The sequence below is a fragment of the Gavialis gangeticus genome, unplaced genomic scaffold, assembly GCF_001723915.1.
Source record: "Gavialis gangeticus isolate Ggan-Ray unplaced genomic scaffold, GavGan_comp1, whole genome shotgun sequence".
NCBI lineage: Eukaryota > Metazoa > Chordata > Crocodylia > Gavialidae > Gavialis > Gavialis gangeticus.
In genome coordinates, this window is record NW_017729027.1 from 10,339,350 (window position 1) to 10,357,444 (window position 18,095).

General features: G+C 39.0%; 1 protein-coding gene across 3 annotated transcripts in view; it reads right to left on the reverse strand.

Moving 5' to 3' along the window:
* The window catches only part of BCKDHB (branched chain keto acid dehydrogenase E1 subunit beta), a 395,605-nt gene that overhangs the window by 251,099 nt on the left and 126,411 nt on the right, over positions 1-18,095 (reverse strand). For all 3 annotated transcript variants that reach the window (XM_019520436.1, XM_019520437.1, XM_019520438.1), the window contains exons 7-8: positions 12,590-12,687; positions 7,288-7,398 (exon numbers count right to left, since the gene is read on the reverse strand). In XM_019520436.1, coding sequence (XP_019375981.1) covers positions 7,288-7,398; positions 12,590-12,687 — 209 coding nt within the window. The remainder of the gene's footprint in view (positions 1-7,287; positions 7,399-12,589; positions 12,688-18,095) is intronic.

Here is an 18,095-nt window from a genome sequence, read left to right on the forward strand (position 1 = left end):
GCCAGGAGTGACCAGGAATAACGGTCACAAGCTAGCAGACGGTAGATTTAGGTTAGACATCAGAAGGCGCTATTTCCCCGTCAGGGTGGCTAGGGTCTGGAACCAGCTTCCAAGTGAGGTGGTGCAGGCTCCCACCCTGGGGGTTTTTAAGAGGAGGTTGGATGACCACCTTACTGGGGTCATTTGACCCCAGTGCTCTTCCTGCCATGGCAGGGGGTCGGACTAGATGATCTGCTCAGGTCCCTTCCGACCCTAGAAACTATGAATATACCCTTGACCAATAATTATTATAGGCCCCAAAATAATATTTTTGTAAGAGAAAGAATTAATTCCTAGAATAAGTCTTTGACTATTAAGCATATGAAATACAATAGTACAACAACAAATATCTATTGCTCCATAAAACAGTAAGTTCTTTATACCATCTGTCAATGTCATTAGGTACAAACAGGTCCTTCCATGTCTTCTGTTACAATTGATGGGGACTTTCCAACTGCAGCTGTAGTCGTAGGGCACTTAAGCAGAAGCAAGAACGAGAAGCCTATAGGTTATAAAATAAAGCCTCCTACTTCATGACATACAGGGCATCATTTGGGAGTGACCTAAGATCAAGGAATGCTGTGGAACATTACTTTCCCAGGGGGGCAGGCAGATGACCAAGGAAAAAGACAAAGGACAAGCTAAGTAAGGGTCTCTCCAGAGTGCCCAGACTATGCCAAATTGAAAAGATGATGCAAGGCCCTGATCCATTAGGGAAGAAAGATGCAAATTTGAAAAGGCATAAAGAACAAGCTATTGGGTGTTCTTGTTTTCTTTTTTTTTTTTTCAAGTTTTCAAAAGTAAAGCCAACCCTACAGAAAAAGACAAAGGTTGCTGCAACCTTATTTCCCTTTGCTTGGGTAGTAAGTTTGCCCATGTAGTTAGCGCATATGTACAAGTGAAACAACATTTTTATGCTATGCAGAAAGGTCAGATCAAACATGCTAAACTCCATTATTGAGCATTGAATTACTTTTTCAGGTAAGTCAAAAACAGGAACAAAGAAGATATCACAGTATCACAAAAGCCTTGCCTGTCTCTATTAAAAAGACTGAAATTAATTATACTTCAAAGATACAGGACCCTATCCTTAAAATGTCTGAGCTGAGTTTGGTACAGTTCAGGAAACCATGCAGGACAAAATTATTTTAAAATAATCTTATAGTTAAAACTATATATACCTATAAGTTACAGTTGCATTAACCTGTTTGCAAACAGCCTGTTGTGCACTATACTGGGATCCAGGAATTGAGAAAATACAGGGACACTATGGTATGCCCCCTTTTTCTCAGGTTATATTCAATACACTGAAGTGGGGATCAACAAGATGGCACAATAACTGCTATGGCATCACTCTACCACCAAACCTGATCCTCCACAAAGGGAATGTTACACTTAGGGCAGTTTTACACAAGCAGATCTATGCTAATAGGCTACAGAACAGCCAGATATGTGGCCTTCTTCCTATACTTAGCATTTAAGTCCAGTTATGGGTTTTGAAAAAAATTACTGTATTTGGATAGCTGCATGGTATTTATATAAAATTCATAACTATTAATAATTTTCTATCAAGTTTTATTTTTCAAGAAAAACTGTTCTATCAGATTTTTAGGCAGCTTTGTTATAGAAATAGCTGAACTGATACCTATTGCCAATTGTATATACACTTTAAATAGCATTATTCCTTCATCAGGTTAATATACAAGGTCTTCAATCAGAAGCGCAAAATGACACTGTTGATACTGCTAGTGCAAATAAATGCATGAAAAGTATGTTATACATAATAATAATTCAGACATCTAGAACCAGGAACTTTTCACTCATGAGCATTATAATTTTTGTCTCTCAATTGTTAATGCCAAATCCTAAAGGGACTGGAAATGAATGAGGAATAAACAGAGCATTAAAATGCAAGTATGCTAACATTTCAATTTAAATAACTCTCCAAAATGTATATCTTATATTAGCTTACTGACCTATTTGGTTTGAAATCTATTAACACTCAGGACTTGTTGCATGAATTCTATTTACATATGCTTTGGGGAAATAAAAGACATGATTATGGATGACATTTGTAGGTGATGTGGGATTTTTCTAGGATTAATTTAATTCTTGTCTGGTTATTTTCTGGTTTGGGATGTGGAGAAGCTGCTGTTTATACCTTTTCTCTGACTATTTCTTGGACTGAAGTAGTCTCTTGGAGTAGACTTGTTGCTGCTCTATTTAAGGACAGTTTTTTCCTCCTCCTCCTCTCAAAACATCTGGCCATCTCAGGCTGGGTGCTGGGCTATGTACCTGTCCCTTAGCACAGCTCATTCAAAGCACTTCACAATCATCAGGCAGAACAGTACTTAGATTCCTTTATCCAAGTACTTCTCAGGTTTTCTTCAAATCCTTACTGATACTGGTAATTTAATTTTAGCAGGCAATATTTGTAGAGATTTTTACACAAGAATTGCTCACTCCCAGGTTAACTTCTAACCTATTATGACTACGTTCTGCAGTAACATAGCATGAAGCCCATTAATGCAAACACTTTAAAATGTATATATATATCCTGTAATTTTTTTATCCTGAAAAATGCAGACCTTTTACTTTAGCATTATTCAACTTTCTGAAATAATTAGAAGTTACCATCTTCTGGCATTTATCTTTCAATACAACTACAAATAATATTTAACTTTATTGAAAAGTCAGCTGACTAAAATTCTTATTTTCCAGTCTTTATCACTTTCCATAGGTTCAGCTCTTTCTGCTATTTAATCATAACAAGTAAAACATTATTTTAAGTTTTAATATTGCTTGCCTACTAGAGGCCAGAAAGTAGATTTTAGAAATGTAATAAAAACAGAAGATATTTTAACACTTTCCTACAAAACTGGTCCTATTTGGTTCTTTAGGCACATGGGAACAATTCCGCAAACATAACCAGGCCTGCTGCTCCGAAATACAGCTATGCACATTTGCAGATACATAACTTCAGTGGGAATGCTCTTGATGGTAAAGTTCAGTATGCACTGTTATCAAAAAAGGGCTTGTCATTACTATCTTTCATTCATGATTCACTTAAAAGAAATCCAGGATGCAAATTTAATTTAAAAACTACTTGAGAAGACCTATTTGTAACTAAGCATTGTAAGCTAATGCAAGACAGTCATGCAAAATACATGACTGTTCCACCATGGAAGTTTTCCATTCATAAAAGGCAAAGTTCTCTGAAATACGTAAAGTTTCCTAGGTACAACCAAACTTTTATCCGGATCGTATTTCTATAAGAATCCAATCCAATAAGACAGATTTAATCACCCACTCTTTCAGCAAGTTGCACTGTTTTGCTAGTGTGACAGCTAAAGCCTTTAAAGAGAAAAATAACTTGGTTCAGAAACAGATGAACTTTACAGCCTAGGGTAGACAGCAAGGGAGTTATGAGGACTATATTAAAAGGCACAGAGAAACAGAAGCTGCAGCCAATGCTCCCATTTATATTGACAGCTACAACTCAACACCCTTCATTTAAACTGTTCACATCAGGAAAAGATGTGAACAAGTTAGACAAAACACTCTGCAAACAAACACTAGACTTGATTTGGATGCAGGGGTGAAGACCTCACTGGCCAAGTTTGCGGATGACACCAAATTGTGGGGAAGCGTAGAAACGCTTGAAGATAGACTGCAGATACAGGTGGACATAAACAGGCTAGCAAGTTGGGCGGATTGGAATAAAATGAAGTTCAATGCCAAATGAAACACAAGGTCAGAGGAGGGGCACACTGAAGGGCTCTGGGTTAGGCTCCGGAGCAGTGAGAGACACATGGGTGAAAGCCTGCCGCGCCCCTGCTCCCCCGAAGCCCCCCCTCAATGCATAAGCTAATGCTTACTTCACTAAGATCTTTATGAAGCAAACAAGATAAAGATCTGACTACAATAATGACAGTGATTGGCTGAGTGGGGAACCCAGGTGCCCCCTCAGAACCAGGAGGCACCAGTCACTGAACCAGGAGGCGGGGGGAGGGTCCCCCGCGTGCTCTGCAGTAGACCTGGAAGTGGATCAGAAGTTATTCTGATCCACTTCCAGGTCTGCTGCTGAGTGCGCAGGGACACCACCACCTCCCCGTACGCTCTCATGGGACACTCCATCCGCCCCAGCATCTCAGCATTTATGAGCCACCTGCTACCTTGAGGTACGTAGAAAAAACATTTAAAGCTGTGTCTATGTCCGAATCATTGAATCTCTAAATCGATTCAGAGGGTTCAGATTTGATTCAGAGAGATTAAAGGGTCTCCTGATTCAACTCAGATTCGGAGATTCAGCCGCCAAATCGAATCAGCGACCAAAGCTTCGTACAGCCCTACTTAACTGCTTTGTTTCTCTCTCTCCTACCTACCTTTCCTCTCCTAGCACTGTTCCCTTTTTTTTTTTTTTTATCTTCCCTAACCTTTCTATTCCAATCACTGCTTTCTATTTATATGTTCTGCTTCCTGCAGTCCCTTCATAGCATCTGATGAAGTAAGTCCACTGCTTATGAAAGCTTATACACCACTGATTTAGTTAGTCTGTATGGTGCAAATCAATCCTGCCTGACTTCAGACTAATACAGACAACTACCTCCCTCTACACTATCCTCTCTCACCTAACCATTGCTACAGCAGTGCTATATTATTGTAGTATGACTTTTTGCATATTATTTATTATACTTAAATGATAATAGTATTGAATTGATAAACCTCTGTCTTTTATGAACAACTAAAACTCCATTTTGTGCTTGCTCCCTGCTTGACATGAGTAGATGAACTTCATATGCCCTGTGTATGTGACTGTCTGTCTGAGAGGGTGAATGGTGAAAGAATGGTAACTATTTGCATGAAAACAGAAGATTTAATTGATTGTGTAAGCAACAAGGCATCAGCGTATAAGTTACCAGATAGTAAGCTAATTAATGGATGGCTGAAGAACCCGTCTGTTATCAGGTGCAAAGAAGATAGTAAGAAGAAGGAGTTTTGCATATCTTGTCATTTTAACTACACAATGCTTCAAGGCAGAGATACCGACTACATAATGCTTCAAGGCAGAGATCAAGATTGAAATAACTCTGAGATACCAACTTTACTGGAATGACTTCAAGTTGAGCTAACCAGAAGAAACAACCTCTAATTAAAGACTGAGCATGGAAAAACCCCAATGCTGAACAAAGACTTGAAATCTCTATAAAAGTGAGATGCAGACAAGCCAAGATGGGGAATCCACTCTCTGCAACCTCATGGAGCACAGGCACGCATGTCTGTTCTTCCCCTGCTCCTATCACCCTCAATAAGCCTGGACCCAGCCATCCAGTGCTGATATTGAGTAACTTCTGTTGGTAACTGTAACATCTTACTGGAGTGGTTTTGTCTGTATGTCTGTCTATGTCTGTTTGTATGTATGCTTGTGTATGTCTGTTTGTATGACTGGTGTGTCCAAGCTTCTGTATCTGCTTCATGTAATCAATAAACACGGCATTTTGCCTTATCCCCCTTTATAAGGTCTCGCTCTTAATTTGAGCAATTGGCAATTTAAAGTAACATTATACAAGCACATATTATACAGATGCTATGAAAATATGCATATCAAAATGTACACTACATAAGAATGTAAAATATAGGTAAATCATCTGATATCACAAGCCTTTTAATCATATACAAAAATCTCTACAGAACAAAAAGACTGAGATTTTTTAGCAGGCCACCAGTAGCCTGTGGGAAGTGGAGAAGCCCAGTACTACAGAATACTATAGGTAGAAGTTTTATATTAATACTTCTAGAAACACATTTTTAAAAAAATCCCATCCTTAAAAACAGAAAACTGCTGAACCAGCTTTTGAACAGCAAAGAACAAAAGTTCATGTAAAAATATTTTTTTCAAATATTTTTCCCTTTTTGTGAAGTTTTTCACTGTCTCTATTTTCCATCCAGTATTAATAGCAAAGATGTTAGTGTTAGTAAAATGTTGGCCAGATTAATGTTTTTTTTCTACCCTGCTAATTATAGAACTAATTTTTAAATGTTATTTTCCAGCTTGACACCTGAACAGTCTTGAGAACGTGACCACTGCATTTTTTATTACTGCAAGGTGCAAATATCAGTCAAAGCTTTGCAGCACTCCCAAAGTCTGACTCCTCACCGAAACTCATCAAGACCACCACCACCACAATAGGCCAGAACCACAGTCTCCCCTGTGATGGCTCCCTTTCCTCTACAGTTGAAACTATATGATTTTGTAGTGTGTACTTTCCTTACAGGCATATTTAAAATACAAATTAATGGAAGTGGCCCAAAATTTCCAGACAAGTTCACCTTCAGATTGATATGAGAATGAGGTTTCAGCTGAAAATGAAATTTCTGAGTATGCTAAGAGCATGTGGAAAAAGGTGGTTAACCATGTCAATCTGAAGTCAAGCAGAAAGTAGGGTAGGGAGGCACCTGAAAACCTATTTTTTTTCATTCTTAATGTTTTCAACACTACTCAGACACACACAGAAAACACACTTTCATCATGCCAACCCTCAAAAAAAAAAAAAGGACAAGTAAGTGAAAAAACAAAACTATTTTAATTTGTACCAAAAAAAGTCCATTTTCCTTGATACTCTACAGGGCTCTCCAACTTCTCAGCAGTGTGGGGCCACATCTGTGTGGGCCACAGGTCCCTCTGGGCCATACAACAACATGTGGATTCCCCCTCCATGCACTCCAAGGCACACTGAACTTTTGCTGCCACATAAGCTCCCCTGCCAAGTGGGGCACCTGGAACCTAGCTCCAGGCTCCCCAGATGTGCAGTCCTGTCTTCTGGGCAAGAACGAAAAGTGCGATCAAAAAATTTAAAAGATCATAAGATTTAAAAATATATTACTCAGGTAAATTCCTCAAAACTCTGGATGCCAGAAGAGGATGAGGAAAAGCCAAAAACATGAGGGAAAAATTGATTTTCAAGCACTTTATTTTGTTAGCTAAACCAAGGCTGTCCAGCTTCAAAATAGATGGGGGCCAAATGCACTGTGGTTCTCACCAGTGGGGGCCATGTACCTGTAAGCCACTCCAGGGCAAGCCATGGGCCCCCTAGGCTACACAGATGCTCCCTCAGTGCTCTGCATAAGTTCTCCCACCATGCACCTATAACCAGCACAGTGCAGCTATATTTTTCTCCATATTAAACTGCTGTTCATATTCACGGGTATATCTTCCTTTGTTGTTTTTAAACAGCATTATCTTCCTACCTTGCAAACAGTCTCGGTATCCCAGGGCAAAATAGTCTTCAGATCAATTATTTCACAGGACACACCAAGCTTTTCCTGAGCCATGGCTGCTACCTCTTTGATTACATGCACCTGAAAAGGCAAGGTAATTCACAAATTGGATCTCTGAAATATTAATGTGATGCTTAAAATTTACCCAGTTATACAAATCTCAGACAGAGAATAGTTTATTATTTGATTTGGTAACACCAATGTTTGAAATTAACAGACTAGTTATTCAGCAAGCATTTTTCTCATTATTACTTCAATACTGTGTTAAAAAACTAATAAATACCTCTCAAAAACAACTGACAAGTACTAAGCATTAAAAACTTAGAATTTTTATTCAACAGAGACAATTCATTTAATTTCTGGTAAATATCACTGTAAAATATTAAGGTTGATTCAATCCATTTCCTGTTTTTGAAGTGTTAAATTATGAATAGATTAAGTAACAAAAGCACTGTCAAGGCCTAAAGTTCTCTTCATCCAAAATGAGAGTGCAATTGACTTAACTGAGAAAGTAAAGTGTCTACCTGCCAACCTGCTATGACAATACAAACTTTCAGACTTTGATTAATTTCAAATCTTAGCATGACTATGGCTGTAACATTTAGTAAATATAATTCTTCCTCCATATGGAAATGGACTGTAGCTAGTTTTGACTGATGAAAAATAGATTATTCATTATCCAGAACAGAAATCTGTCTAATAATATATTTTTAAAGAGGTTCTTGCAAGCTTCCATCTTCTGACATCCTTTACATATTGAGTATGCTATTTAAAAAGAGAATTGTTCAACACTATAATGGTAAAATACAACACTAAATATAAATATTATATTTCATCTTCTAGTCTTGCCAACAAAATCTCTTAATATATGTGTACAGCCTTTTATAAGACCAATATTATGGTCACTAACAAATGTTCTGATGCTGTTAAAAACTACCAAAGCAGCATTGACTGGGACTAATTATTTGTAGTGTACACATCACCATTCACAAAGTATATGGTTATAGGATAGAATAATGGGGAAGACTTCTTAAGTTGTAAAAGTTACATAAATTTAAAAACCAAAAGATTTCTAAAACCTCTACCTGATTCTTGCAAAACAATTTTCTCCTAACCAGGAAGGCAGCAGTTCAAAGGATAAATGAAGGCAGAGGTTGGCCATGAACTTTCTAGGACAGCTTTCTTTTCCCTTTTCTTTTAAAAATGGTTTACCAGGTAACTACATATTTTCCTACAGACTCCATGCATCATGTATTATCTAACACTGCAAGCTTTGTAGTGTGACTGCACACACAATATTAACCAAACGTATGAAATGATTATCACATTCAAAACCTTTGCAGATAGAGAAGGTGACGTCTGGCATGCTGGTAACGTAAGTGAAGAATATGTGCTATCTAGATGCAAGTTCTCTCCTGCCATAAGCTGATTAATGACATCTGCTAAATTTCTCAATCTTTCCTGAGCAGTTTGCATGAGAACTATTGAAGAGAATTATCTCAAATGATCTAGTTCTTTACTTGTGGATAAACTAGGATTTGCTCACTTTCTACCACAGCCAGGCATTTGGCTTTTTCCCCTTGCTGCTGATAGTCTGAAGAGCAATTCCAGCTTTGATAATGTGTACTTTCAACTTGAACTCTTACCCACTTACTGTGGCAAAGATGGATGGCTACCTATAAAGATGCATCTTGAAGACTGAAGTGTAAAAAACAGGTCTTGTGCAAACTGGATACACCAATAGTAATAATCGTTTCTGGTCCTTGCTTATCCTTTCCAAAAGATAGCTAGACGATACTGTGTTACTGTACACAGCTTTCTACAGTCATATCTAGAGACAAAATGAACATTAAAGACCCATTGTATAAGGCAAACCCATTGTGCAAAGCGCCTCAGCTTTAGGAGGGTTTACAGACTAGACAGCTGAATGAAAGAAAGGAAGAAAAAGCTAAAGTATTCAAGCAAAACAAAAACAAACAAACAAAAAATGCCAGAGACAAAACAAGAAACCTGTGACGTGGAAATTGAACCCAGATGCCCCAAATCCACAGTCCAGTGCCTCTATCACAAGACTATATATCTGTATCTCCAGCTATATCCTCACTTTTTCCACCCTGCCAATTTTTAACCTTTACTATGTATGCATTATAGAAATGCCTAAGGATATATTTCTCTAACATATTTGTGTTTTTTAGAATGAGTTAAAAGTGTGATAATTTAAGATACCAAATTAATTTCACATGTATCAGGAACACCTAAAGCAGCAGGTGCTTAAACAGTAATTCTTAATTAGGCACCTGGGAAACATGATTAAATTCCATTTAGGGCATTTGTTTATACTAAACCATGAACATTAAAGATTATGGATAAAATGATTTAGTGCAGGAGGAAAGATGAATTTTAAAGACAAATCAACAAAAGTGCTGCAACAGGAAAGCAGAAAACAAGAATATTTTTGCTTTATATTTTAGAAAGATCAATGGCTGGAACAAGAGAGATCTCCGGTGATATTTCAAACGTGAAATAATCATATTTTGCATACTATGGCCTCTCTGTTTTCTTGTGTGTGAATAAAGATGCGTACTTACCTGCCTCCTTCACGGGGTGATTATGCAGATTAGTGGAAGTTTGCAAAGCACTTCTGAATATCCAGAGCATTAAAGAAAATCATATATTATTATTATTATTATTAATTATTCAGAGGTTTCCAGGATCTCTATTTGGACTGCATTCTGGAAGGCTCAAAAAAGATGCTACTCTTAAAAGTTCTGACATGCTGTCAAAGACCAGTTGCTCTCCACAATATTATAGAGCAAGAATATCTGAAGTGTTTATTACTCTAATCCTGAGAGGTACCTTTCAAGGTATTGCTATATGCAACCTTTTCCCTACCTTTTATTTCCAATGTCACAGCACTGTGAACATTGTCAATACACACTGTTTTTGATTTAAACAGAGTATTACTAGGCGTTTTTCTATTTTACCTCAGAGACATTTTTTACCTAGCAGTCTAGAAAGGGAATATATTTCTCCTGTTCCAGAGAGAAATAAAGCGATCTTATCGTGTTGAAGATGAACATAAAAATATGGTCAAAAGCATGAAGGCAGCTTTGATTTTCTTCCAATACAGTGTCAGAACGGGGATATTAGATATTAACATGCAAGCCAAGAGAATACAAAACACCATTGTGTAGAGCTATAGAGATCACAGTTTCTCTAAAGAAAAGCAGACTGAACTAATACTGTATTTTAGTGATGGAAATTATGCCATCCTCTCCTGGAACCTTTCCCAGAGACACAAAAGATAATAAAAATACTGGCTGTCCTCCTATACTTCTTCTCTCAAGTGAAAGTATATGAGCAGATACTGATCAAAATACAAATTTTGTATTTCAAGTTATGAATATTATTTGTAAAGAGCTCAGGGTCAAAAGACATTAAACACTGTTTCCCAAGCAACCACATCAGTCTGAGAACCCTGAAGTACATGCACGTATCATATTTTTTCACATACAATGTTCATCTTTTCCACCAAAATCAGCCCTCCCAAAATTGCAGTGCATATTTTAAGTGAGGAAGCTGTTTTCTTCACTGGAAAAGGAGTACTCCTGGAGACAGGGTGCATGCCACACAGCTGCTTAGAAGGCTACCACTTCTGTCTGCTCAACAAAATGAATGGGTGGAGTCTTACATTAACTCTGTCATAGCCACAGCTATTAGTTGAGCACTACAGTTTGTGCCCAAAGCAGCTAGTGAGCTGCTGATAGCATCTTAATAAGGGTTGTGATGTGAAAACAAGACTTTATTTACAATAACTTATATAGGAACTACTTACAGTAAAGAAGCAACAATTTTTCTACTGCCCTGTGCAAGGATCTGGGGCCTCACCTTGTGGGATACAGAATAAGTCCTCCTGGAAATGTAGGGCATTTATAGATGTACTCCAGGATGCAGGGGAGGGGAGCAGCACTTTAATTAAAAGAGCCTGGAGCATCATATGCATCAGCGTCCCTGCGCCGAAAAATGGTAGCGGGGCACTTTGAACTAAAGCTCATCAAATGCACCCTGCCACCATTTTTCAGTGTGGGGATGCTGATACACATGATGCTGGAGTCTGTTGGAGTGCGGTCATTTCCACACTCCAACAGACTCAGTTGAGTTGTGATGGACCCCGCAGACTGACAATTAATAGAGTCTGCTCCAATGCGCTGGAATTACAGCGCGTAAGAGCAGTCTCCCTGCATGTGTGCAAGTGCCCATAGTGCGCAGGAAGTGTGGCATCACAGGAGACAGTCTGCCACTCCAGGAAGTTCTAGATGCCACACTTTCTGGACACACTCCATTTCCAGGAAGACTCACTCCATGTCCCACTCAGCCATGACTCTAGAAAAATCACTCTCTCTCTACATTCTGCTCCCTTCCAAAAACAAGGCACATGTTTTATTTGGGTGCATGTTACATGCGAAAATATATAGTACATATATGTTGAGGGGTTATAATTTACATTTTTCCCAAGCTTTAAAAGAGTTTTCCACATCTTTTAGTTTTACAAAGGTTATGGAAAACAATTGTGAACATTGCGGGCAGCTTAGAAATTACCCTAAGCTGAATTTTAGCCAGTTTTAGATATAAACGTCATTGCTGAAGAACAAGATAGATTTCTACACCTCCCTGCCTTTCTGCCACCTGACACCACCAGGGAAGGAATCCTGCCTGATCTGCACATCAAAAAGCAACTCACAAAGACACTCTCATGGACCCAGAGGAACAGACTTCCACCTTCAGCTTCCTCTGTGCAAAAAATAAGTTTATTTTCTACCTATGGGGACTTTGAACCGTCTTTACATTTTCCATGAGAAGGAAGGGCACATGTGCCCGAAAAATTGCAGAAAAAGATACTTTTTTTGAGACTTCTTAGTTGGTCTAATAAAAGGTATCATCTCTGAACCAAAAGTTCTAGTATTTTGAATTTTTTTTCCTAGGCATGTAGGTATTCTATCTAGTAAAAGTTTGAAGTTACCTGGAGAAATTTGAAAAGCTAGTTCTCAAAAATTTAAGAGGTGGACCAAGAACCCCCAAAGTTCCAGAAGAAACAAACCAAGCGCACCAACTAGGGTAGAGCAAGTGTCTTTTACCATGCTATAAATAGCTACTTTTATTTCAGTGGTGCTATTTTAGGCTCCGTTTCGTTTTCCTGATAAGTCACATTTCATTAGTCCATTTTCACAGCAGACGATAGGCTCCGTAAGTGTCTTATACAAGTCTTACTGACCTGAGTTCCCCAGGCAACCATAGTAACATCACTTCCCTCCTGCAGCACCTCAGCTTGAGACAGCGGAATATAGTATGGCTCCACAGGAACTTGTTCCACTGAATGGATAAAAATTTACAAAAGAAAGAAATAAAGATTAGATTTTTCTTACTAAGAAGCATTTGCCCAAGGAAACACTTTAAAAATCAAAACACAGAATAGTTAATCATTAATGTATCTGTTACCACCTAGTAGAAAATAATAGGCTGAATTCATATGGAGTAGTGATATCAAACAGGAAATTATGTTTAACAGTGATGCTGTATGGTGCTTGTTCACTCCAACACTTCATGTATCATAGCTACTAATCTTAAAAGATAAATGCCTACCACTGAGAGGCAATAAACCCCTCCTGATCATTGCCAAACAAACACAGTATGTAAATAAAGCATATACCAAAGTACTGTTGATTGAAGTTTTTATCAGTATAATTTTGGGAAAGTCCCCATTACTCTTCTCAGTTACAAAACAATGAATGAATGATGCAGTCCATTCATAATGAACATTGAAAAAAACCTTGATATTTTTACACTTATATTTTAACAAATTTCATAGTTAAGGGAATAACTGTTCCTTAGATCCCTCATCAAAACTCCACAGTCAACAGAAAAAGTGGATTTACTGCAGCAATGTTGTTTCCCCCTTCCAGTATTAATACAACAGACCCAATTGTATTTGGAACCTGCAAGAAGCTTCTTTCCTGAGGTCTATGACAAGCATTAGATAAAACTTTTATTTTAAGTCACTTTTAAAACAAAGGTTTTGGAGAAAAGGGTTAGAACAATAGAAGCCAGCTCATGGTAAAAGAGTTGTGTAATTTTAGGCTGGAATCTGGGAATGAACAGCCAAGCTATTGGTCTCTTAGTTTTTTAATGGCATTTATCCCATAGGTTTTTGCTTGTTTCTTTTGTTCCAGTTTGCTCTTCCCAACAGCTTATTTTGGATTCAATCTAAGCAGATAAACTGAACCGTACATAATATTAATGAAAAATCAATGCCGACATCAACTTTATTCTCCGCAATATAAAATAGGGGGAAAATGTAGAAACTATTCAGTCCTTTTAAGGGTTTATTCCAGGGGTGGGCAAAATGGTGGATCCAGCCAGTGACCAGACCCCATTTCCTAGCAGCCCCTGCCCATGTTGCTGCAGCTGGTTTCTATGAAGACCCCAGAAGTGGTGGGTCATGACAGCTTGGGACCAGGGTCTCCATGGAGATGGGCCCCAGCAGTGCTGGCAGGGCATGCAGCTGGACGGAAAAGCTGCTTTCAGGCTGGGATCTTGCAGCCATGACATCCTGGTCCAAAGCCATGGCATGGTCTGCACACCCCTACCCAGACCGTGCTGCAAGATCTTGGCCTCAGAGCAGCTCCCCACCTAGCCGCATGCCCTGCCAGCACTGCTGGGGCCAGTCTTCACAGAAACCCTGGCCCCCTACTGTCACAGACCCACCACTGCTGGGGTCTCCATGGAAACCACCCACAGCAATATGCACAGGGACTGCTGGGAAATGCAGCCTACCACAGGCCCAAGCTGGCCCATGGGCCAGATTTTGCCCACCCCTGGTTTATTCAGTATTAATTTTTATAACCTTTACCTTTGAAGTTGGGCTTTTTCAACAGCATGCATCTAACCAAAGGGAACTTTTAGAGAAAAGAAAAATTGATCTTGTACAAACATTTAAAATGACCCAATATAGATTTCTATATACAATTATGACATTTTAATGTCTTTATTTTAGGACTTTCTACAACAGGGAGTTATGGTCTAAATGGAAAGATGGATCACTTTCTAATAATAACAATAAGGATCTCCTATTTCTAAGCGTAGATCTCAGAATAGAAATAGAAAATTTTAGCCATGTGCCTGGTAAAGGACAGAACATTGCCTGCTTTTGCCTTAGTCCCATGCATAATGTGGTGAAATTCCACACCTGCTAAATTACTTATTTAGTAGTCCCTTTGAAATAACAACAAGTTTTAAAATGACAGTTATTCAAAAAGACTACTGTTTTGGGCTATACTAATAAAATGCTTTAGCCACATGCTAAAGTGATTTCTTTGGGACAAGGGGACATTTCAGTTTCTATATGCCCTTTCTGCTGAGAGCTTCAAGGAAAGTGCCCATTTAATATCAACATTCCAACCAGAAAATTAAAAAAGCAATTGCTTGTTTTCCAAAGATGATCTGAGAATACTTGTGACACTATCTCTAGGTCATTTGAGTCTGTTTTGAACAAGTATCCTTACTTACTGGTTCAGCCCCTAAGCTCAAGGGTGTCGAGACGGTGGTGAAACACTCCACATTCTACTATTAATCCCTTGAGTGATCTATATCCCATTAATATTCACCTTACCAGAACACACTAAAAAGTTCTTTGATACCAACAAAATTTTATTTAAAGACTCCACCTCCTCCAATGGCAAAATGAAGCCCAGAGCCTGTAAGCAACTCTGCATTGGCACATGAATCCCTAGAGTGCTTTGAGGGAGTACCCAGAAGGGAAATTCTGACACTGGAAGCCTAGACTGCTCCAGGAGCAACAGTGGCATACTGCCCATGCTTCAGACTCAAGGCACAGCTATTGTGGAATTCTTAGTAAATACACTATTTGAAAAATGTTTGCAAAATAGTTTAAGGTAAGTCAACCGAGAGCTGAAAAAGTGGAAAGCCTTTTTTTTCTTCTCTTTATTCCAACCCCCTTCTCAGGGCAGGGTGATCCCTGGCTAAATCCACCCAACCAAGCATTTGTCTAACCTGTTCTTAAAAGGCCTGTGGTGATGAAGATTGCACAACCTTGCTAGGTAGTCTCTTCCAGTGTTTAATCAGTCTCATACTTCATTCTTTCTAGTATCCACCCTAATCTTTTCTTGTTCCAATTTAAAACCAAAACTTCTTGTCTTGTCCACTGTGGACACATAGGCTGCATCCAAATAAGTGCAGACATTCAGCATGTGGTGCCACAGACCTGCGACAAGGTGTGCCACTGCTACTTGTCCCCAGGGAAACAAAAATTTCACACACATGCGGATGCAGCCAGAGTGTAATTATCACCATTCCCTTTATAATAATCCTTAATGTATTTGAACACTTGTCAAATCTCCCTCCTCCCCCACAGTCTTCTCTTTTCCAAGTTAAATAATCCCAGATTTTACAGACATACTTTTGGGACTAATCACCACTGTATGTAAATATTTTCCATGTTTATTTTCAAATAATGATAGGGCAAAGGTACTTTCAATATGATCTATATTTCAAGTTACTTTTTTTTCCTGACTAGAGTGAATAAGGTTGCACAAACAAGAAACATGCTAAATAATGCTTTGGCCTCAGAAGACAGGAATGCTCCGTACTTCTTCTCTCAGAAAAGTGCTAAACAATATACAAGCTGGGGGCGTATCCTCCAAGAACTGAAGAAGGCCAGGTCACAAGCTCCAACCCATGGGAGGTTGTTTAGCCTCTCCTCTAGCAAGGTTGTTTAACCTCTTCTCTAAAGCCCTGTTTCTCAACCCATGGGTTGTGATCCAAAAGTGGGTAACAAGAATATATGAAAGGATCATGAACAATGGCAGAAAAACATGGAAAATTGTGGATTTTCTCCTTTAATTTTCTCTTTTTCTCCCTTAAAGGAGAAAAATGTGGGAAACTGTGGGTTTCCCCTTGCAGGCTGGCAGAGTTCCGGTCTCAAAGTGGCTGTTTGAGCCTGGGAGAAGCAGGAAGAGGGTAATCAAGCAAAGGGCGCCACATGCATGGTGCACACAAACATGGACATGGCAACCAGGCAGCAAAGAAAGCAGCTGCCATGGTTTCTCATAGGTAAGGGGACAAGTATACTTGTGTGTTTTCTACTAAAACTATCTACCAGGTTGGAACTGGCCACATGTTTAGAAATGGGTCGTGGTACAAAAAAGGTTGAGAACCACTGCTCTAAAGCATCATTTGGGGAGTACTGCATAAAAAGAGCTTCTATGTGAATAAGGATACCAGATGAACATTATGGAATCTTTATTAAATAAGATCTCCCAAGTGGAAAATATTAATGAATCTTTATCCAGTCTTACATTTAATGTGAAAGGCTCATCTTTTAAAAAAAAAAAAAAAAATCAAAAAGGTTGAACTTTACATCTTTTAAATCAAGGGTCAAATTTTCCAGTGACTAAATCAGTATACCAGTATGGAAACCAATGATGCAATGGTAATTTTTAACAGTTTAGGATCTGACTCAGGGCACTATTCAAACTTGTATTATATCTGTAAATTCAATTTCTCTCTTCTATGCCTCTTATATCAGCTGGATTTTATGTTGCACTTGACTACTGTGCTTGAAAGGAATGTAGTAAGCAGTGCATAAAAACTAAAAAAACCCTAAAAAGGCTAATTATTCCCTTAGATTTTATAAATGAAATATTCTTAAATTAATAATACCACAGACAGAAGTTTACCTCATTGCATTACTGTACTATAGACTATTTAACTCAGTATCATGTGCTTAAGTAAATCTGTCCTGCACAACATAATCAGCCTAGAGGAAAAAGAGAATCTTGCAGGCTGACTGGAGTGGTGGATGGGCCAGAGGGCCCAGTGGACAATTTAAAGTAACATCTGTGAGGCATGGACATGGCTACAGGAGTGGAAGAAGGCAATGAATAGCCAATAAAGGCAAGTGGTGTGCTCTGAGGCACAAACAGTGCCAGGAGGGCCATCTCATAATGCCCCAGGAGCAAGATGGACCTAGACTGGGCTCACTTGAGGGCCCTGGGGGCAACCTCCCAAAGCCTTATAAATAACACATCAAGGTGTGACAGGAAAAGTAGAAAGGGAGGACACTCCAGGGAGTTGGAGTCAGTGCAGTCGATTTGGGACAGTGATTTGAATCGCCAAATTGAATCACTGTCCACTGAATCAGCCAAATCCAAATCCAAAGCAAATACTAGCTGCTTCACACAGGCCTACTGCCTATGTCTTTAGACCAACATGGCTACAACCAAAAACCCAGCAAAGGGTAGATTAGACACTTTTCTTCAGTCATATTTCAGACTGAAGAACAAGGACCCATCCAGTCAGTAGAGTGAAAAAGACTTACAAAAAAGCACTTTTTCATCCAGTGCGCAACTGGAGCTCTGTGTCAGAGTTCCCTGTTGTAAGCCATCTGCCTCAGGCATAGCTTAAGAGAATTAAAAAAACAAAAAGGATTGCATTTCAAAACATCCAGGGTTTGTGTACCAGTTGTAGGAGATGTACAATGTCTTCAAAATTTCAGGGCAAGAGCTCACTTTTAAACTGAGAGCAAGTCATTCCCAGAACTGCCTGCTGCAGGATTACTTATCCCTCACTCTAGCACAGTGGATCTCAACCTTTTTTGTACCAGGACCCATTTGTAAACACTGATGGCCAGTTCTGACCCACTCAGATCTCCCCTCACTTCTGACCTGCTGCCCCTCACCCCCCCCCCCCCGGCCCCCCCCCCC